The 19682-nt window shown below is 49.9% G+C and overlaps 1 protein-coding gene across 4 annotated transcripts in view; it reads left to right on the top strand.

Annotated features, from left to right (window-relative positions):
- The window catches only part of Hdac4 (histone deacetylase 4), a 219488-nt gene that overhangs the window by 174267 nt on the left and 25539 nt on the right, over window positions 1-19682 (top strand). For all 4 annotated transcript variants that reach the window (XM_059278737.1, XM_059278735.1, XM_059278736.1 and 1 more), the window contains exons 15-21: window positions 1429-1549; window positions 5708-5754; window positions 9241-9348; window positions 11716-11771; window positions 12739-12826; window positions 14868-14987; window positions 15729-15826. In XM_059278737.1, coding sequence (XP_059134720.1) covers window positions 1429-1549; window positions 5708-5754; window positions 9241-9348; window positions 11716-11771; window positions 12739-12826; window positions 14868-14987; window positions 15729-15826 — 638 coding nt within the window. The remainder of the gene's footprint in view (window positions 1-1428; window positions 1550-5707; window positions 5755-9240; window positions 9349-11715; window positions 11772-12738; window positions 12827-14867; window positions 14988-15728; window positions 15827-19682) is intronic.

Below are 19682 nucleotides of genomic sequence, written 5' to 3'. Positions count from 1 at the left end.
GCAGGGACTGGGAGGCATTCTCAGCCAAGAAAGCAAGTAGAGTCAGGCAGGGATGAGAGTCCAAACAGCTGAGAAGGCAGAACAGGCACCCACCTCACCTTCTGTTGTGCCTCCGTGGAGGTGTGAGAGACATTTGCCACATCTGGGCCAGTGGCAGGGGGAGGTGAGGGCTGGCAGAGGGTTCTTAGATGTCAGGCTATGAGGTCAGAGCAGAGTTGGCAGGAGCCTCGAGAGGTAAGCTGGGAGAAGATGGGGCTTAGAACCATTGACAACAGTAAAACACACTGACCAGCTCCCTAGATGTAAGTACCCTAATCCCAAGCATGAGAAGCTCATCATGGCAGCCCTTGTGGTGCAGAGGAGCTGTTCCTTAATTCAGCCCAAGAGAGCAAGCACACCTCCACACCAGGTTCCCGTTGTCTGACTTGTAGCCTGAGTCCTAGGCCCTTGTCATTAGAGCTGATGTCCAACACAGAAGTCAGGTAGGTGATGCTCTGACGTCCCATAGGTTCCCAACTGCTGACATTGAAACTGGAGCCTGGACTGTACCTCACTCTGGGTACCATTGAGGGCTGGTGGGTGGACTCACCCCATGAATGGTCTGAACTAGAGAGATCTTTCTTCTCTGTAGGCCCCAGCTCCTCTGCCAGCCTGCAGAACCAGAGCCACACACCATGTTGGTTTAACTTCTTCTTCTTTACCATGTAGGCCAGCACCTACCAGACCAGATAAATGGTCAGGAAGGAGAGATCAGATCCCTGTCAGCAGCTTCTTGAGTGATGAGGACTTTTTCTTTGCCTAACCCCCAAGGAACCCTTTCCCTATAAAATGTTTGTCTGTTTCATAACCCACTGGCCAGCTAGTTAAGTGGTTACCTCAGCTAAAGAGCAGGCACTCATCTGCTAGTTTCTAGAGATCTGGAAGTAGCTCAAGAGTTGGTTTGATGAGCTCACAAACTGCAGAGGAGCACAGGACTCCTAGTCACCTCCCAAGGCAAGCACAGACTCCAGTGTGTCAGCCATGCACAAGGGAGGGACATGGAGAGCTGGTGGTGAGGAGATACTGGAAGCAGTGCCTTGAGTCCCCTTGAGAATGAGCTCAGGCAGCTCCCCTACCTCTGACACTTCCGCTGTTTTAAGCCCAGACCCTGGTTTCAGAAAGCAAAATAATAATTGGTTGCAAATCATTTGTGTGACAGTGAAGGGTAACATGTTTAAAACTAGAATTATCTTTTAAATTTTTTTCAAAGCTATGATTAAAATGCAAGCCACCTAAAATATTGTGTTGTATACTGTTTTGTTTCTGCTTTTCAGTAATCTAATAATCATATACCCATCCTCATAATCAAACTGCATTCCCTCTGGGGCAGTGGCCTTGCTGAAGTAGAGATTGAGCTGACACATATGTTCTTACCTTGTGTCACCACAGTGCATCCGCGGACGCAAGGCCACATTGGAAGAGCTGCAGACAGTGCACTCGGAAGCCCACACACTCCTCTATGGCACAAACCCTCTCAACAGACAGAAACTGGACAGTAAGAAACTTCTAGGTACTCGAGACCTTCCTTACATCCCTACCAGGTTTGATCTCCTGCAAGTGATGTTTCCACCCCTCTGCCCCTGCAGCTGAGGCCACTGTGTGGCTGGCCAAGACAGGAACGTTGGCTCCTGCTAAGACCCTGGGTACAGAGAAGCCTGGAGCTCCAGTCAATTCTGGAAGCTGCTCGGGATTGTTAGAGACCAGGCATGCCCAGTGCTTGCCCTGTTTGCAGTTTCTTTCTGAGATCTCCGGGGGGAAGGATGAGAGGAGGCCTGGAGAGCCCCAGGCTTGGCCACTCTGAAGTCATTGGTTGCAGACTAGGAAGCTGGTTCTTGGCCCTGTCAGTCAAACCCCATGGCCATGTTCTGGCTCACAGAGACCTATTCTGCCTCACCATTGGAGTCTTTATCCAGTAAAAGTAGGATTAACAGACTGGGGGGCCCTATGTGTGTCCTATATCGCCTACTTGGCTTATCCCACAGAACCCAGCAGCTCAGAGATAGTGACTTTTGTACTGATCCAGGACTACAGACAGTAGCAATAAGGTCTCTGCCTTGAAACTTTGACTTCAGGTCATGGTCCCACGATGGGGGTTCTTGATCTGCACCAAGTCTATCTCCCACTCCCCTATTGGGCCCCTTGTGTGCTCACCTTCACCCTCGATCAGAAGGCAGGGGACTCCCCTGCAGGAGCTTGGCCAGTCCGAAGGACACTGACCGTGAGAGTTCCCGGCAAATAGTGCCCTTAAAACTGTGATGCTAGTCTCACATTTACAAAGCCACTGCCCATCCTAAGCTTCCAGTGTGGACTGCACACTAGGTCAGGAGTAGACAGGACAGTGCGTGCCAGGCAGCTAGAGAGACCTTGAAGAGGGGAGATACTGTGGACAAAGGTAGAAGTGAAGGAGGAAGTGTAGGCTGTTGGGAGAACGAAAATTCAAAGCATGATCACCAAAGGAGAAAGTTCCTGGGCAGGAAGACAAGCTGAGGCAGGCTTCTCAAAATGGGGCAAAAGGCCAGCTGCAAGGAGAGGACCAGGGTCTGCCGTGGTGCCTGGTCCTAGCAGTAGTGCCGAGGAGGAGGAGAGGGTGGGGGTAGGTTTTATGCTTAGAACTGCAGGGCACTTCTTGCTGGATTACAAAGATCTCAGGAGTAAGACCACAGCAGGCAGCAGCTGAGACGAAGAGCAAGCAATAGGACTAGGTGATACGCTGCAAGGCTCCAGAGAGCTGGGGGTGCCCTGCTTCCTCCTGTCGCTGTCACCAGCCAGGCTGCCAGGCAAGCAGGAGGAACAGAAGCATTTGCAGCCTCGGAGTTTGATTCCTCGGCGTTATTTCTCAAGCCCTGGGGGACACTGCTAGCCTGGATGAGACTCAGCAGGATGCTGCCAGGCAGCCAAGGGGTCCATCCCAGAAGCAACTCCCATAACATGGTCCAGAGGACAGCCCTGTGGCCCCGTGTAGCAGCAGGCAGAGTAGACTGGGACTGTGTGGTTTGGATGCTGTGTGCTACTGACCCAGGCTGGGTGCAGGGCCATCTTGGTTCTTCTGGGACTTTGCCTTTTCAGACCATGCCCTTTGTTTTGCGCTCTACAACCCACTGCCCTCCACACTGGCCCCTTGGCTCCAGGGATGCTCTCCATCCAGGAGAGGCGGCATGGAGATCCCAGAATGAGGCAGGACCTATGCCCAAGGTGGGACTTTGTCAGTTGGAGTTGAGGAACAGGTTCCATCTCACAGGAGCAGGGGAGGGGTCAACTAGACAAGTGCTCACTTAGGCACATTTCATCAGCCACCCCTTCTCAACCCACCAGAGTTACCAACAAGAGAATTTTCTGAGTTTTAAGCTAGTTTTAAACCAGATTCACGACAGGTTATCAAAGCCAGAAGCATAGTACTAGATGTGTGTCCTCTGGAACAGAAGTGTCTGTGTGCAAGGCTTAGGATGCAATCATTCACTGCCCACCAATCATTTGAACACTAGTCCCCAGCTTGTGGCCAGCACTACTCCACTAAAGCCTATTTGTGCATGGGTTTCTTTCTTTGTTAGAACATTTTCCCCACACCCTGTCCCCATCCCTGTGCTCCAGCAGCCATGCCAGTGACTGACTGTTCTACCCCATGTCATTATGTATAAGTGGTGCCCATGTGAATTGCTCACTTGGTATCCTTTTCCTTCCTGCTAAGCTCTTTGGCACTGTGGGAGGTACCTAAACTCCTCAAGACCCATGTTTTAAGTTTCTACAGTGTCCTAACCACAGACCTTCACAAACATCCTTAGCCCAAGTTTTTGAGACATAATAATAGCAGTTATCCCAAGTTCTGTTAAAGTAGCCCTAGTTAGATTTGTAAATACTACTGTGATTTTCTTTTCTTTTTTTAATCCGATCCACACATTTCTCTGCCATGTACAAAAGACCCTTTGTAGTTCTTCACTGAAGTAAATGGCAGGTGTAGTGGGCCAGTCACCATCCCTAGAAGCAAGGAGGCACCTAACAGCCATGCTGAAGAAAATAGCCTGGCTTGGGTTGACTGTGAAGCTGGCAAGGCAGACCTCTACACTGCTGGCTCCCACAGAGTGTCAGTTGCAGAAGGCAAACTAATGTCTTTCCTGCCACATGAGCCAGCAATCTGCTGTGAGTAGACCAGAGGACATAGTCCTTAAGGTTAGACTTAGGAATGTTCTGCAGCCTGATTGAAATGGTTGTGATTTTAAACCAACAGCAAGGAACCCTTGGGTATAGCTAGTGATGGACACCAAAGCTCTTGTCATGAACATCATGCCCTGCCTCCTACTCAAGGGTCTTTTCTGTGCCTAATATATGATGAAGTTCCTTTTTCCTTTTATGTTGGCTGAATAATGAGCATGAAAATACTCCAGTGATTGACATCTGTAATGTACGTGGTGTTGGCTATAATTGCAGAGGGAAATACACTTTCATAGGCCACCACATAACCAATGGGAATTTACTGGAGAAAGTCTCAGGTTCCTGAGCACAGGAACTCTTCATGACGTAGCACTGCTGTTCCTTTGTTGGAATGAGGGGTGACAGTGAAAGGGCTGTCCACGGTCACTCCATGCCTGACTGTTCCCAGCTTTAGAAGCTGGGTGCCCTGGGCTGTGGTTCACTCTGGATACAGACCCATAATGACTACAGTTGGACAGTATGCAGTGAGCAGATGGGGTGTGGCTTATAGTCCACACCCCTCCTTCCCAGCCTTTTTCCAAAGGCCCAGACTTTCCCTGCCTACCCTATCTCCATTCACTGTGTGTTCGTCCTCTCTGGAAAGAATAGTCACCATTTAAGGCACTGATTTGACCTGGTGCTTCCCTGTACAGCTCCGCTCTATGGCCAGCTCTTACTCCCCTGAAGATTCCCCTCTGCTGCACGAACCAATGTATGCAAAGTTTAGAGCATTTTTACTTGCTACCCACCTGTCACTGAAGGAAAGATGCATTTAATGGCCCTGTTCTGCCTCCCATATTTGTATATGCAAATAAGGACCACGCCCTGGACCTAGGCTGTGTGTGCTTAGCTATTTGAAGCAGAAGGGAAGGGGTGGCAAGAAGCTGGTCCAGGTAGGATCCAAGGGTCGTAGCCTTCAAGAAACAGCCGGAAGAGGAGGCCACAACAGTGTTGTTTCCTCAGTATGAATTTGAGGACTGAGAGTGGCAAGGAATATGCACGTATGGCCTTGTTCCTGCATTGCCCATAGTGACACGGTACCCCCTAGGTGCAGGCCAGGAATGGGCTAGTTTACTCAGCTCCACACTTGGAACTTCAGCCAGACATACAGACACAGCGAACCTCCCCTAACTCCCAGATCTGCCAACACTTAATGGAAGAGGTTCTGTGTTTTAGTAGGAACACTATCAGGTATAAACAAGCTCCCTGGCCCGCAGGATCTCTAGGCAGCATGATGTCTGGATTGTGCAGGGCTATGACAACTTCTGGGGCCCACCCTACCTCCTGTAGCTGTCTAGCCATGAAAGCCTGCTCCCTCTCAGGCTCATGCAGAGCTGCTCTCCTTGCACTTGCTGCCTGGTGGTGGAGCCGGTGGGACTCTAAGAACATCTTATCCGGTCCAGTGTCCACAGCATGCTCTAAGGGCTGGGCACTCACAGAGACGGTGCTACCCTGATCTTCTGACCCTCATCTTCTCCCCCAGGTTCACTGACCTCCGTGTTTGTCAGGCTCCCTTGTGGTGGTGTTGGGGTAAGTATTTCTTTAATGTGTAAATAATGTCCTGTTTGTTCTCAGAGCCCCAGTGGTCACAGAAATCATTGCCTTGCTCTTTTGAGTGGGTAATGGCTGCCAGGTGTTTTCCATAAACAGTACTATGGGGCAGGCGGGGCCATGTGGGGCTTCAAAGGAACTGAGAGCTGGGAGCTTTTTTTTTTTTTTTTTTTTTTTTTTCACCAAACTCAGGCACCTTTTTGGGGGAAGGTTGTCTGACACTGCATCCGGAGCCCTAGTAGTCCACAGCTCTTGTGCACCTTATGTGTAGACTGCCTCAGAGCCTGCATCCACAATAGCACTGTGCACATGTCCACACAGGCCACAGAGGCTTCTTCAGGCAGAGTGGGCTTGTTCTGTGCCACTTACTAGCTTGTACTCCAGACAGAGTTCTCTGAAGGACGCCCATGAGTCAGGTGACATTTGTAAGACATTCTCAGGTTTGTGGTGATAGCCATCTCTATAGCCAGGTGATACGGGCAACTAGTCACCTAGGAAACAGACTGAGACACACAGGTGGTAAAGGTGTCTGCACAGACAGCCTTAGCCTCTGCTCTCAAACCAGCCTCAGGAGGCAGAGGTTCTGCTGTACTCCTGTCCTCTGGGATGGAAGAGCAGGAGCAAGCCTCCTGTCTGGTCTTCTGACCCTTAGAGTCAGTCCCACTGCACCGCTGTGTATTGGACTAGCTAGCACGTGGCCAGAGTTGTCCTGCTAAACCTGTACCGTGTTTGATCATAGATCCTGGGGTGAAGCTGAGGTCTGGATTCTGTTATGGAAATGAAACAAAATTGTTTTCTTCCTGAGTCTTTACAGAAATCGCTGCTTTGAAAATTGCCCCGTCAGAAAGAGAATCGATGGCATCTATTCATACCACCACCAAGCCCTCCTGGAGTTACTTTGTTTTGTATTGTAAATAGGCTGCAATCTCTTAATTCAGGGCAAATTTTTGGCCCGACTTGAAAAGTTTTGGATTTGCACTGCCCTGCAGCCAGAGAGCCCTGTGCAAGGCAGCATTTATAATTTGCAAATGAAAACTAAATGCAAGCTTAGGTCTGGGGGGTCGAACCTGGGCAATCTCCTGCACCACTAACCCCAGAGCTGAGGTGCAGCAGGCATGCTAGATGAGTGCAGACATACTGCACAGATGGGAGTGGTGCCCATGGGACCCAACCTGAAGAGAGTTAGGATCTTCAGGTCTTCTTTCACATGGGATCTGAGGCTAGGCCTGAGTGGACTCAGTTTTCCTTCCAGGTGTAACCCACCAGTGTGTCAGAAAGAGCAGTGCAGATGCTGTGGGGTAACTGAGGCTTGTGAGGATGAGGAACGGGCACCTCTGTCCCTGGAAGCAGCTTTCCATTACCATCTCCTTTATGTAACAGTTCTTTCAGAGTTTGACTCAGCCTGCCTTAGTTCTGTGAAGTAAAGGTGTGAAACAGTTTCAACCTGTTTTTTCAAGCCAAATAAAAAACTGCTGTTTTGTTTACCTCATTACTGGGAATTTCAACCTAGTAAGGACCTGTGTTTTTAACTCTCTCTGCTCCTGTCCCATCCCTGCCTGGGAGTGTCTTCTGCCTCCTCCCATCTGCAGCTCCAGCCTCCTGATTCCCAGAGCTAACCCAGATTGGCCGCATGCTCCATTATCATCATTCAGCTTTCGTTTCCCAGATGCTTCTGTTTCCCTTCCCCCTATGTCTGTCCTTCCTGGAAGCGTTTTTCTATAGCTCCCAATCCACAGTAGCATCACCACCTGACTGAAAAGGGCCGCCCTTAGTACCGCTTCAGGGGAAGCAGCTGGACAGAGTAGGGTCAATCAAGGGTTTACCCCTCTCTCTGTGCAGAAGGGGCTTGACCAAGCTACAGACGCTTACCTCCTATGTCCAGAAGAGTACAGTCTACAGAAAGTCCTGGAAGAGCAGGCGAATGGCATGCCTAGTCCCTTTCCCCATGTCTTAGCCAGGTTCTAAAGCCAGGCTCCCTCTTCACACTTGGGAAGGAAATGATCACTGAACTCATTCATAGCCTTCGGCCTGGCCTGGGCTGCCCAGAACACTGCTGCCCCTGGAGATCACAAGCTGGTGGAGTGTCTCCTGCACGGTCACCTTTGATATTATAATGAGTTGATAATAATGATTTGATTCTCCAGCCAAAGCTGATCTTCATAGGATCACAAGCCAGTGTCTCAGCTTTGAACAGTGATGCCTCCCAGCAGGGGTTCCTTTGGCATTCAAAGAACATAGCCCATGCTAAGTACACCTTTCAGCAAAGGCTAAGCCAATATAAAGGAATTTTAGATCCTCTGTCTCTGAGAGTGAAGCTTGTGGAAAAGCTGGGAAGAGTTGCTCCTCGCACTGATGATCAGTGTCTGTCAGTTAGCAGGATGGCGTGGAAGGCCAAGGCTGGAGATGAAGAGAGGTGCTTGGGGGTCTGGATTCTCAGATTGAAGAAGTTAAACAGCTGTTAGCCAAGCAACTCCCACTCACTCCCAGGCCGTAACTCCCTGGCAAGGGCCTAAATCTCAGTGTGTCTGGTCCAGACCCATGTAGCCTCCAGGGCACACATATAGACAAGTTGTTCCTGTGCCCTGACGTTGCAGCCCTTTGATCCTTGCCCAGCTCCTGTCTTGGGCTTCCCTGTAGACCTAATAGTGGGAGTGCCTTGTCTTGTTCCCCACTAACCAGACCTTAAAAATGCATTCTCCTGGGCCTGCAAGATGGCTCTGCAGGTAAGGATACTTGCTGCCACGCCTGACAACCCAAGTTCAGTCCCTGAGATTCATGTAGGAAAAGGAGAGAACTGACTCCTACAAGTTGTCCTCTGACCTCCACAAGAATTCATTTTCATGTGTGCATATCTGTACACACACACACACACACACACAAATATAATTTTTAAAAATTGCAATGCATTCTCCTTTGCCCAAGCCAGTGGACAACTGGTTGGCCCTGCTTGCTGTTTGAAGTGGAAGCTAACAAGCCACCTTTCTGCCACCTGAAACAGACCTGGTTGTTCTTGATTAGGCCTCATGCCCTAGTCCCATTCAGTTACCTGCAGCCCTTAGTAAGAGTGTGCGCTTGAAGTCAACACGAAGAAGAGCCACGGATTGTAGTTTCTGTTCCATTTCATTTTCTGCTCGTTAATACAACTCTGCGCTCCAGTTCCAGTTTAAAAAGCGAGGTGATCAGTCACCTAGGATCCCTACTGTCAGCTCTAGGCCTATTGGAACAAATGAAAGAAGAAGGGTATCCCAGAGGGGATGGAACACAGTATTTCTGGTCACTTGTTTTATTCCTGTGTTTATTATTTTGGTGTATCTCAAAAGGAAATGTACCTGGTGTGGGTTGCTGTCTGCTCTGGCCAGTCTACAACACAGGGGCAGAGCTTTAAGGGACCCAGGCTACACAGCCTGTGGGATGGCAGTGACAGTGACCCAGGAGTTGGCTCACCGAGGAGTGTTGTTTTCACAGGTGGATAGCGACACCATATGGAATGAGGTACACTCATCGGGAGCAGCCCGCCTGGCTGTGGGCTGCGTGGTGGAGCTGGTCTTCAAGGTGGCCACAGGAGAGCTAAAGGTCAGTCAGCATGATAGATCTGCCTGGGCGACACAAGGAGGCTCAGCCCTTTCCCTGTTGGCCAGGAACTGGAAAGCATTGGTGCAGGGCGCCTCCTGTCCAGGATAATGTGGACATTCCATGCTGGTGAAAACGTACAGTTCACATTCTGAGATGGATCTGTGGAGCCGTTTACGCCTTCCCAGTTGCTAAGGAGCCCAGAAAACTTTGGTTTGTGTAGCCTACATCTTCAGCATCAGCTATATTGAGATTAAAACGAAGCATTTTCAGAGTAGGCATTGTAAAATAACAACAGCTTCTGGTATAGTTCATGGCAGCTGGATTCACACCTGTCTGCCTTACAGTATGAGACTGGTAGAGAGACACTGACCTCGTGTAAGTGAGGGTTGAAAAGGGAGTGCCTTCTGGAAACTAACTAACTTCTCTGACCTGGCCAGTGCTGGCAGGTGGCAGACCTTGAAGGCCAGTGCAGTGTGGACCCTGCAGCCTCCTGTTCACTCTGTAGCTGTCTTACCCACAGGGTGGTTACTGAACCAGACAGCAGTTGGAAAGTTAAGGCCCCAGGTCTCAGCATACCTAACCCTAGCAGAAACCATGTTTTGTTTTGTTTTTAAGATTCATTTATCTATTATGTACACAGTATTCTGCCTCCATGTATGCCTGCGGGCCATAAGAGGACACCAGATCTCATTATAGATGATTGCGAGCCACCATGTGGTTGCTAGAAATTGAACTGAGGACCTCTAAAAGAACAGCCAGTGCTCTTAACCTCTGAGCCATCTCTCTAGCCCCTTGTTTTGTTTTTTAAACCCTTAATGCTACCACTCATCTCACAAGAAAGGCCTCCCATGCCAGCGTCCCTGCATGTGCATAGGGACAGGCATCTGTGAAGTCCAAACCCCATCCCTGGCAGCTCCTGCCTGTCCTGTTCCCGGAAGTGAAAAGCCTTGCTCTACTTGAAAAGTGTCTTAGATCTCCCGAATTAGAAGGCCCATAATTTCTCTCATCATTACAAGGAAAATGGGTATCTCTGAGAAAAGAGGGTCTGCCTCCGCTCACAGTGATAGATAGGTGCAGAGAGGCTTCCTGGAGCTAGCCCACACATGGCCTCACTCAGAACCACCACACTGTCTTCCCTACTCAGTGTGGTATGCTAAAAGATGGGGGCCTGAAGGTAGAAGGTTGTACACTTGGCGGAAGCTTATCATGGGGATGTTCATGGGGAAGCGTCCCCTTGGGAGATTGTGTGTGTTCATTGTGGGGCTGGTGAGTCTTCATGCCATGCTCCCCTGCTGCTCAGCACCATCCATACTGTTGTCTGCAAGAGGCAGGTGGAATCTGAGGCTTGTCAGACTCCCGAAGCCAGTGCCCAGGACTCAGCACAGAGTGCTGGCACAAGAGTGAGGAAGGAAGTCTGCAGCACTGAGTGTCATGGTGTCTGTCCTGTGTCCACCTCTCAGCCTTACCACTGCCCTGGTCCTGTCAACCCAGAACCCTTGGCTGACCTTTGTGCTTAGTTAAAGCTTGACCATGCCTCTTCCTGGTGCTGGAGAGAGCCAGGCTTGGTTGCATGTTCTTACAGCAGCAGCCCCAGTGCTGTGCAGCTGGTTCTGTAAAGTACGAGTGATGGGCCGTGGGCTCTGCAGCAATACCATCCAGTACCAGCTCTGCAGTGATTAGTTTCTGGGTGGGAGGAGAATTGGGTAATACATGTGCTGTCCATGCCCCAAATAGCTAAGATGTGGTGAGGATAGAGGTGGGCACAAGACCTATTTGAGGCATAACATGGACCCAGCAGCAGCCTATATGAGTACTTTTTTTTTTTTTTTTTTTAAATGGGAGAATGAGAAAACAAGTTCTCATTTAGCCAAGCTAGCCTCCAGCTCACAGTGTATCTGAGACTGGCCTCAAGCTCCTGCTCTTCCTGCTGGGGTTATATCATGCCCAGCTTTCTCTTGTCTGTGTCTACGCCTGCCATAAGGCTGCTGGTGAGCAACAGGCAACAAGACCATCCAGGACCCGAACCCACACCCTCTCCAGTGGCTGCAGCACTAACCCTTGACACTTGGAAACAGAGCCAGTTGGTCTATTGTCTGTCAGTAGGTCAGGTCAGGCTCTCTGAACAGACTGCTTAAAAAAAGATCCAGACTTCTTCCAAGGCTCAGCTAACCCCATTTCCCATCCATGTCATGGAACCAGTAGTAATGGAAACCACATCCCATTTCCCATCCATGTCATGGAACCAGTAGTAATGGAAACCACATCCTCCTGTGGATTCAGAATCTGGTGACTGGTGTTTGTAGTCACTTTGGGGGGGATAATAAATGTCTTTCCTCACGATTTCCCACTGTCTGCTATCATTTGCAGAATGGCTTTGCTGTGGTTCGTCCCCCAGGACACCATGCTGAGGAGAGTACACCCATGTAAGTGGACACACCAGACTGATAAAAATCATGGGAGACAGGGCTGGGTGAGCATCTGAGTGCCCAGGGAGGAGCTAAGTGGCCTTGTGCACATCACCCAGGGTGTGTTACTTTGTCTCCCTTGCCCACAACCAAGGTAGACATGTGATTTGAGAGTAGTGCAGTTGGATGAGGAGTATGGGCATGAAGGCTTCCCTGTTGGGTTTAACGAAGAGATGGTTCAAGTGGTAGAAATGATGGCGTCAGGGAGGCTGTGCCAGAGATGTGTGTGATGATGCTTTAGGTTCCTAGTCCATGGGAACGGTACCATTCACATTGTTGATGGGTTTTATCGCCCTTTTTAACCTAAACAAAGTAATTCCTCAGAGCCTTGCCCAGAGACTGAACCAGTTAGATAATTCCAAATAGATGTCTCCAAATGATTCTAGATCCTGTGAAGTTGACAACTATTATTAACCATTAACAGTGTCTGTATATGTCTTCAGTGTGTGTGTGCATGTGTGTATCTATCTGATATATGTAAGTGTGTCTGTGTATATTGGTGGTGTGTGCATGTGTGTTTGTGTATACCTGTAAGTTATGTGTGTTTATAGGTCGGTGTCTTATAGTATATACACTTGTGTGCCGGTGTGTATATCTGGGGTGTGGGGAGATTGTCTGTGGTAGGAAGATGTCTTCTATAGTGTGTGTGCTTATACTTCAGTATGTATTTGTGGAGGATGGTATGTGTGTCTGATGGGTGAGTCTTATGTGGCACATATGCTTGTGTGCCTGTGGATCTGTGGTATATGTATATTAATGTAGCTTGTGTGTCTGTATATCTGTCTTCATGGCTGTTGGTTAATCAGCCGCATCAGTTAAGGTCCCCAGTTAGGAACCATCTGTCCTTCACCTGAGGCCCTCCATAGGACTCTAGATGTTCTGCTAAGAGTTGTGTAAAAACAGTAACCAGACGTCTTCTCTGCAGGGGGTTCTGCTACTTCAACTCCGTGGCAGTCGCAGCCAAACTTCTCCAGCAGAGGCTGAATGTGAGCAAGATCCTCATTGTGGACTGGGTGAGTGACTGCCTGCCCGGCAGGCCTGACTGAGCATGGGCCTTCACCTCTGCTGAAACTTAGAATCCAGGAACTGAACTTTCTGGAAACAGTCCTAGAGATCAGAGAAGTCAGCTTCAAGACTGAGGCCAGCTGATCCTGCCAGTCAGGGGCCCAGCCTGCCAGGGTAGTCCACACATTTGAGGGAGGCCACCATCACTGGTCCTTAGAACTCTCTCTCTCAGGAAGCTAGAGTTTTGAAGGTTGTGTTTAGGCTTGACTGTATGCTCTGACCTGGGGACACGGACCTGGCTGCCCACTTTATGCCAGCTGAAACTCACTACACAGTGACTAAGCCTCCATCTTCCTGAGTGAGTGCAGCTTCTTGCAGCCCCACTGTCTGGAATAGTTGCTGTTTCTCTGAGAACGAAGCCAAATGTCAGAAGCAGCACACTGTCTCATGAGTAGACAGGAGTTGGGGTATGCATGTCAACACCCCTTCTTAGTCACGGTGCCTGGGTGTCACGAGCTCTGAGCAGCAAGAAAAGAGGCAGCCTGGGCTTCTGCCAGGCCTGTGATCACCCTGGTCCTGGCTGTGGGCTGTGGTCTCCAGGACAAGCGTGCTGGATGGCCCTGTTCTGCAGAACTGCGTATTGTGTGAAAAGCTCTAAGAAGCCAGTGGTTCTGAGACAGAAACGCTCTTTGGTACTGATGCCTCATAACATACTTTACTCAGCCCACGTCAGGTGGGTGTCATTTGGATTCCATGCCCTTCTCCGTTTCAAAAAGAAGCAACAAAACGTAAACCAGGAGACAAGTCAACTCTCCGATCTAGAACAGGGCCTAAGCGAGGCAGGGCGACAGGGCAGTTTGCCACATACAGTGAGCCTGTCCCTCCTGCAACCTTACCCTTCCTCGGGAGCAAGCAGAGAGGTGGGAAAAGACAGAGTGCCTTGCAGTTGGTGGCAACATAGACATGACAGTTCTGTTCTGGGAACAACTGAGTCAGCAGATGACCCATAGACACTGTCTTACCTTCCCAGGGCCACACTTTGTGTTAACCTGCTTGATGGTGACACATAGACAGTACTGTGACTTACTACTGTACAGTTGTTATTCATGGTTTCTCCTCTCAGCAGGGACCTGGTAAGTGAGATGGGGGCACTTGTCTTCACTTGACATCCACAGCCTACACTGAGCACAGGTGACCTTGTAGAGAAAACTTTTCACACACATGGCCAAGCAGCACAGGGCCAACCAGCCTGCCCGTCCTGGGAACCAAGTCTCATGGCCCTCAGCAGTGTCCACGGGCCTGACTGAAGCCAAAGCGGCCTCTCTTTTCTTGCCTTCTCCTCTCATGGTTACATGGGCATTGTCTCTTAAGGAAACAGCTGGTCGGGGCTGGAGAGATGGCTCAGTGGTTAAGAGCCCTGGCTGCTCTTCTAGAGGACCTGGGTTCAATTCCCAGCACCCGATGGCAGCTCAAAACTGTCTGTAACTCTTTTCCAGGGAATCCAACACCCTCACACAGACATACATGCAGGCAAAACACCAGTGTTCATAGAGTACAAATAAATAAATTATTTTTAAAAGAAGAAAACTGCTGGTCATTTCAGGGTGGGGCCCTGGGCACCTGTCTGTCACCCAAGTTCATTTGCCATATACCCTCTGCGATGAGAAACCCCCACAATCTGATTGTCCTGATGGAAGTGAGGAAGTGGCTCACCGCAACTGAGGCAGGCACGTAAGAGTAATCAGATGGCTTTGTTTGAAGTCACAGCCTCAACTCAGCTAAAAGTTAGCCCCATCCTCTTCACTGAAGTCAGGAATGTGCTCTGGTGCTCACGGTGCACAGAGACACTGCCAGCTTGGACTCGGGCTTCAACCTCTCTATGATGCTGCTGGCACCCCCTAGCACCTTACCATGAGGTGCAAGCCAGGCTGAAGGTTTTAGGGTGTTCGCCAAGTAAGAGCTGTTAGCCCAAGGTACGGGGGACAGCTGGATGGTAAGAGCTGTTCTTGAGGCCTGGTCCTCCGTGAGCCAGTTTTCTTGGTCTCGCAGGATGTGCACCATGGGAACGGGACCCAGCAGGCCTTCTACAATGACCCCAATGTTCTCTACGTGTCCCTGCATCGCTATGACGATGGGAACTTCTTCCCGGGAAGTGGAGCCCCAGATGAGGTACATGGAGTGTGGGAAACTTTGGGGGTAACTGGGAGGACAAGCCAGCTTGTAGCCAGGTGCGGCAACTATCTGGAAAGCAGGGCAGATGCAGGCCACACCTGACTGCCACAGAAGCAGCGCTTCACAACTCAGACTGCCCTTCCAGAAAATGCTAGCCTAGATTATGCTGTACATGACTTGGGCCAGAATTTTGTCTAATGTTCAGTGAGAATCTACACATCATTTCTGGTTCCATTCAGGGCAAGGAAACATATGCCCAAGGGAGGTGCTGTACTGCTTGCTCCTCCAGGACACCTGCTTCTCTGTACCTGTGCTGGCTCTCCCAGCCACTGTCTTTAGGGAGCATCCTTAGGCAGCACACCCATGTCCCTCTCTGTCCATTTGGCATATGGTACTACGTGGTGGTCTCAGGAGCACAGAGCCTGCCCTCTGAAGACAGTCCCGCAGTCCAGAGCCACTTGTGTGCATACATGATGCACAGGTCCTCCCTCAGGTGTCTCTCATTAGTTCCTCCTAGTTCAGGGCCTGTGAGCAGCTGCAGCCATGTAAAATCTGTTCCACTGGTAACAGTGCCTGGTACTGGAGTGGCTGGCTTCACTAGTGAGCACACTCACGAATCCACAGGACCCACGAATATCCCTATGGGCCTGCCAGCCCACACACTAGTGCAAGTGTCACTTGACCTAGATATTCTTTTCAGAGTGTCGGTGACAGCAGTTTCTCTCCTTGTGGCCACAGGTGGGCACAGGGCCAGGCGTGGGTTTCAACGTCAACATGGCTTTCACGGGTGGCCTTGAACCTCCCATGGGAGATGCAGAGTACCTGGCGGCTTTCAGGTGAGTACCTATCTGTCCGCCCACTGCCCAGTTAGTGACCTTTATTTCTGAGTGGATGCTGTTTGAAGGTCAGGGCCTGTGAAGGCTCCTGGTGACTCTGGTACTCTCTTGATGACAGTAATAGATGTCCTCCAGTCACAGCAGTCCCTGCAGCTGGTGACTGGGCCGGCACTCATCCCCCAGGCCTTGCTCTCTCCTCCTGAATTGTGCTCACTGAGGGCATTTCTTGAGTATGCCTGTAGTTCTCTGATCTGGGGCCAAGTGTGACCCCTGCTGTCCCTGCCCAGGTGTCCACAGTGTCTGACCTGCCAGGCCAGCCTTTGAGGTGAGCCCATCTTCCTTAGTCACCCTGACGTCTGTCCTAACGGTTGGCAAAGTGTATGAATGATAATCCCTTAGTGAGGGTACCTTCTAAAGCTTCAATCGCTCCTTTGAAAAGGGAAATTGTTTCAGGTTGGTTTTTTTTCTTTATTTTAATGTAAAGTAGCACTTTGAAGTTCACAATTTATGGTTCCCTGGGCATCAGGTGGGGAAAGAAGGGTCAGCGGCTCATTCCGCTTTCTTCTTCAGTCTCCTCCTTTGGGGCCCCGTGGGAGAAGGCGTGTCTCAAAGGCAGCACCTTGTTCTTCAGAGCCCTCTTCTGCCAGGTCACATTTTCAGGGGATCAAGCCTCCGATGAAGAAAAGATAAGAAAATTGCCCCTAATGAGATCCAGAAGTGACCGGCACTTTCTCCTCAGGCTCAGAGCCTTGTAAGAGAAAAGGAACTGTAATTCAAACCAGGCCTCGAGCCAGACACAGCTTTGAAGTTGGTGGAGCTTGGGCGGAACACCATGGGCTGGGAAGCAGAGAGTGAGTGATACACTGTCCTTAGCCTCCTGGACCTGTCTTCAGTGCCTGGCCTCAGCAGTGAAACAGTCATGTGGCGTCAGGAGGCGTAACTAAGGTGTCACTGGTGCTGGTGTTGTGAGTGGTGTCTTTAATTTCTCACTGGCCTCAGACTACAAAGCCTGCTGCCTTTCATTGGCCCTTGAGCCCTCATTCTGTTGTACAGCCTGCTGCTGTTGCTGCCTTTCCAAACAGCTGTTTGGGTGGGGGGGTGGTAAGACACATGGTCCCTGTGAGTACACACTCTGGTGATACCCGCTGTAGTCACCACTGCCTTCTTTCTGATGGTGAATGTCTGAGAGACGAGCACTCTGTAGAGATTTGGTTAAACTATCAGCTACCTTTTTTAAGGTAGTTGCAATTCATCATGGAACCCTCTTCTTCCTTAGATAGAATTTCAGCAAAGACAGTGGTCTTAGAAATCAAGAAACAGAAGCATAAAGCTCAGCATTGGAAGACCAGTGAGTCAGCAGCCTCTCTTGACCTGCTTGGCCCCCATAGAGGAACAGAGACTGATTGTTCCCAACCATCAGGGGGCCTCAGATGCCCCCAGAGGTGAGGCCCTGGCCAAGCCTTGTCCACCTCAATCCTGGGAGCAGGGCTGTTGAGGGTTTCTGCCTGGTGAATAATAAGTAATACATCTCCTGCAGCCTGGGTAAAGGACCTGGTCCCAGGATGAAGCAGGCAGGGTGTTTGAGGAACCGGTCCAGCGAATGGTGAAGAGGCCTGGGGGTAGAACTACCTTGTTAAACAGCGACAAGCCATGACATTGGGGGGAACTAGGGCTAATATGAATGTGGGAAATGTGATCTCCGGCACTTGCTTGTAGGGGGTTGAGCAGCACCAGGCCAAAGATTCAAAAGAGCAAGTTTGGGTGTGTAGCAGAGAATGCTCTGGCAGGGGACATAGTGAAAAAGTGTCTGAGGTGGCATTTAGTAATCCAGGAAACACAGATGTGGTGCATTAGGACAGAATGTTCTAGGTGTGAAGAAGCGAGGACCCTCCTACTCTGGTCCTAAGAGATAGGAACTGGATCAGGGAGAAAGTCAAGACCACCCAGTTGAGGCCAGAAGAGCCTCCCATCAGCCCAAGCCTTTGCTAACTTGAGGATGCCCTTTATACAGAGTCCAGGATGTTTTTCCTACTGTAGATAAGTAGGAGGAAGTACTGAAAATCAGGGTCTGTAGAAGAAAAGGCAAGCTCTCGAATTAGAGGTTGTCAGCATGGGGGAGTTGGGTGTAGGATTACCATGGTGAGCAAATGGAGAGGAGGGTGAAAGCAGAGTATAAGATGGAGAGTGGACCCTGGTAGCTTTGCTACATAACATTGACCCCTGGATGAAGGGACACAGAGCTTAGTGCCCCACCCACCCAACTGAGGCAGCCACCAGCCTGGACTGAGTTAGAGATGGGTTCAGTGACTCTCCAGATGATGCTGTGAGGCTCTCAAAGCACAGGAGCAGGAACACCTGCTCTCATCTGGGAACCTAACTCTTGAGGTACTTACTGCAGTTAGTGCGCATTTCAGAGGTGCCCCTGTGTGCATTCTGCCTTCTCATGAGAGGGATGTATGGCTATGGGCCCCTGGTACTGGCCTGCCTTTCCATGCAGCTGGCAAAGAACAGTTCCTCTGTGAGATGCAATGTGAGCCTACATCCTTGCCTGGTGCACTAGCCCCACTTTTCACCTAGCAAGTCACAGGCAGACAGATGCAGGCATGTGTCTAGGCCATGCATATACGTGAGAGCCTACATGCCACAGACTGTGGGGTGGTTGATTTGAAAGCAGGACAACACTGGTAATGAAGGCTGCCTAAGCTACAGAAGAGACACTCATGCAACACATAACATGACACTGCATACATAGGTCTTCTCTACAATGGTCACCCTCAGAAGCCTGCAGCCACTCAACCTAGCCACTATATTGTGCACCTGAGTACCTGGGGGGGGGGGGGTCCTCATTCCCTCCCTGCACTAAGGAGTGAGCTATGAGCACATTTCCAGCCTTCTCAGAGGGCTGCCCATTTTGACTCATTTGTCCCTCCTCCAGGCAAATCTGTGAATTTATCTGTTGTCTTGGGAAGCCTCACCTCCCTGCCCCCAATCTCTGACTCACAGACACCAATCCACACATAAACACAAAAGGATTTTCTATTTCAGAAACTAAGTTGATGGTTCAAAATTTATTTTGGGAGGTAAAATGTAAGATCAGTCTCCCATTTTCTTTGAATGCCATTTAAATAGGGACATTCTTTGAGGTTCTTTCCTGCAAGATGGTAGGTAGGAGGCACATTCACAGTGCAGCAGGGAGTATCCAGCTGATACATAAAGTAAAAAAACCATGTCCCAACAAGGAGCAAAGACATCCATGGTGTCACACATGGACGCTGGAGACACCCTCTAACACACACCTTACATTCAGGGCTGTCAGCAGTTATCTTAGTTTCAGCCTATTCCCAGACTGAGATGAGAAGACACCAAGCCTGGGACATTCAAAGACTGCATCTTCTGATATCCACTCCTGCTGTGCACATGGGGCCCCCTGGGGGTGGGTTTGGTTTGGTTCTGGACCATGACACATGGTGTGAGCTCCGTTTAGTAATGATTTAGCAGAACTCCCTTTGGGGCAGGTATTGGATATTAAATAGCTCAGCTCTACTTCAGCACCCACTCTATGCACTTGCTGCAGTGCTTAGCAAATAGCAGAGTTGGCCCAAACCACTATGATTGTACTTGAAAAAATGACTTGGCTTTAAAATCCCTATCAAAACCATGATAGGTTCTGTTATTCTGAAGACAAGGTTGTGTGACAGTATCTTCACTGAATCGTTAAGATACAGTCTCCTTGGTGTGATGTGGACAAGTCCAGCCATCTTGTCAGTTCAGTGTCCCACGCTCCCAAGGAAGACTCAAGACAAGCCCACTCCATGCAAGGATGCCAGTGACATGGAAGCCAGAGGATCCAATGGCA

The sequence above is a fragment of the Peromyscus eremicus genome, chromosome 13 (assembly GCF_949786415.1).
Source record: "Peromyscus eremicus chromosome 13, PerEre_H2_v1, whole genome shotgun sequence".
Taxonomy (NCBI): domain Eukaryota; kingdom Metazoa; phylum Chordata; class Mammalia; order Rodentia; family Cricetidae; genus Peromyscus; species Peromyscus eremicus.
This window is presented reverse-complemented; position numbering and strand designations above follow the sequence as displayed.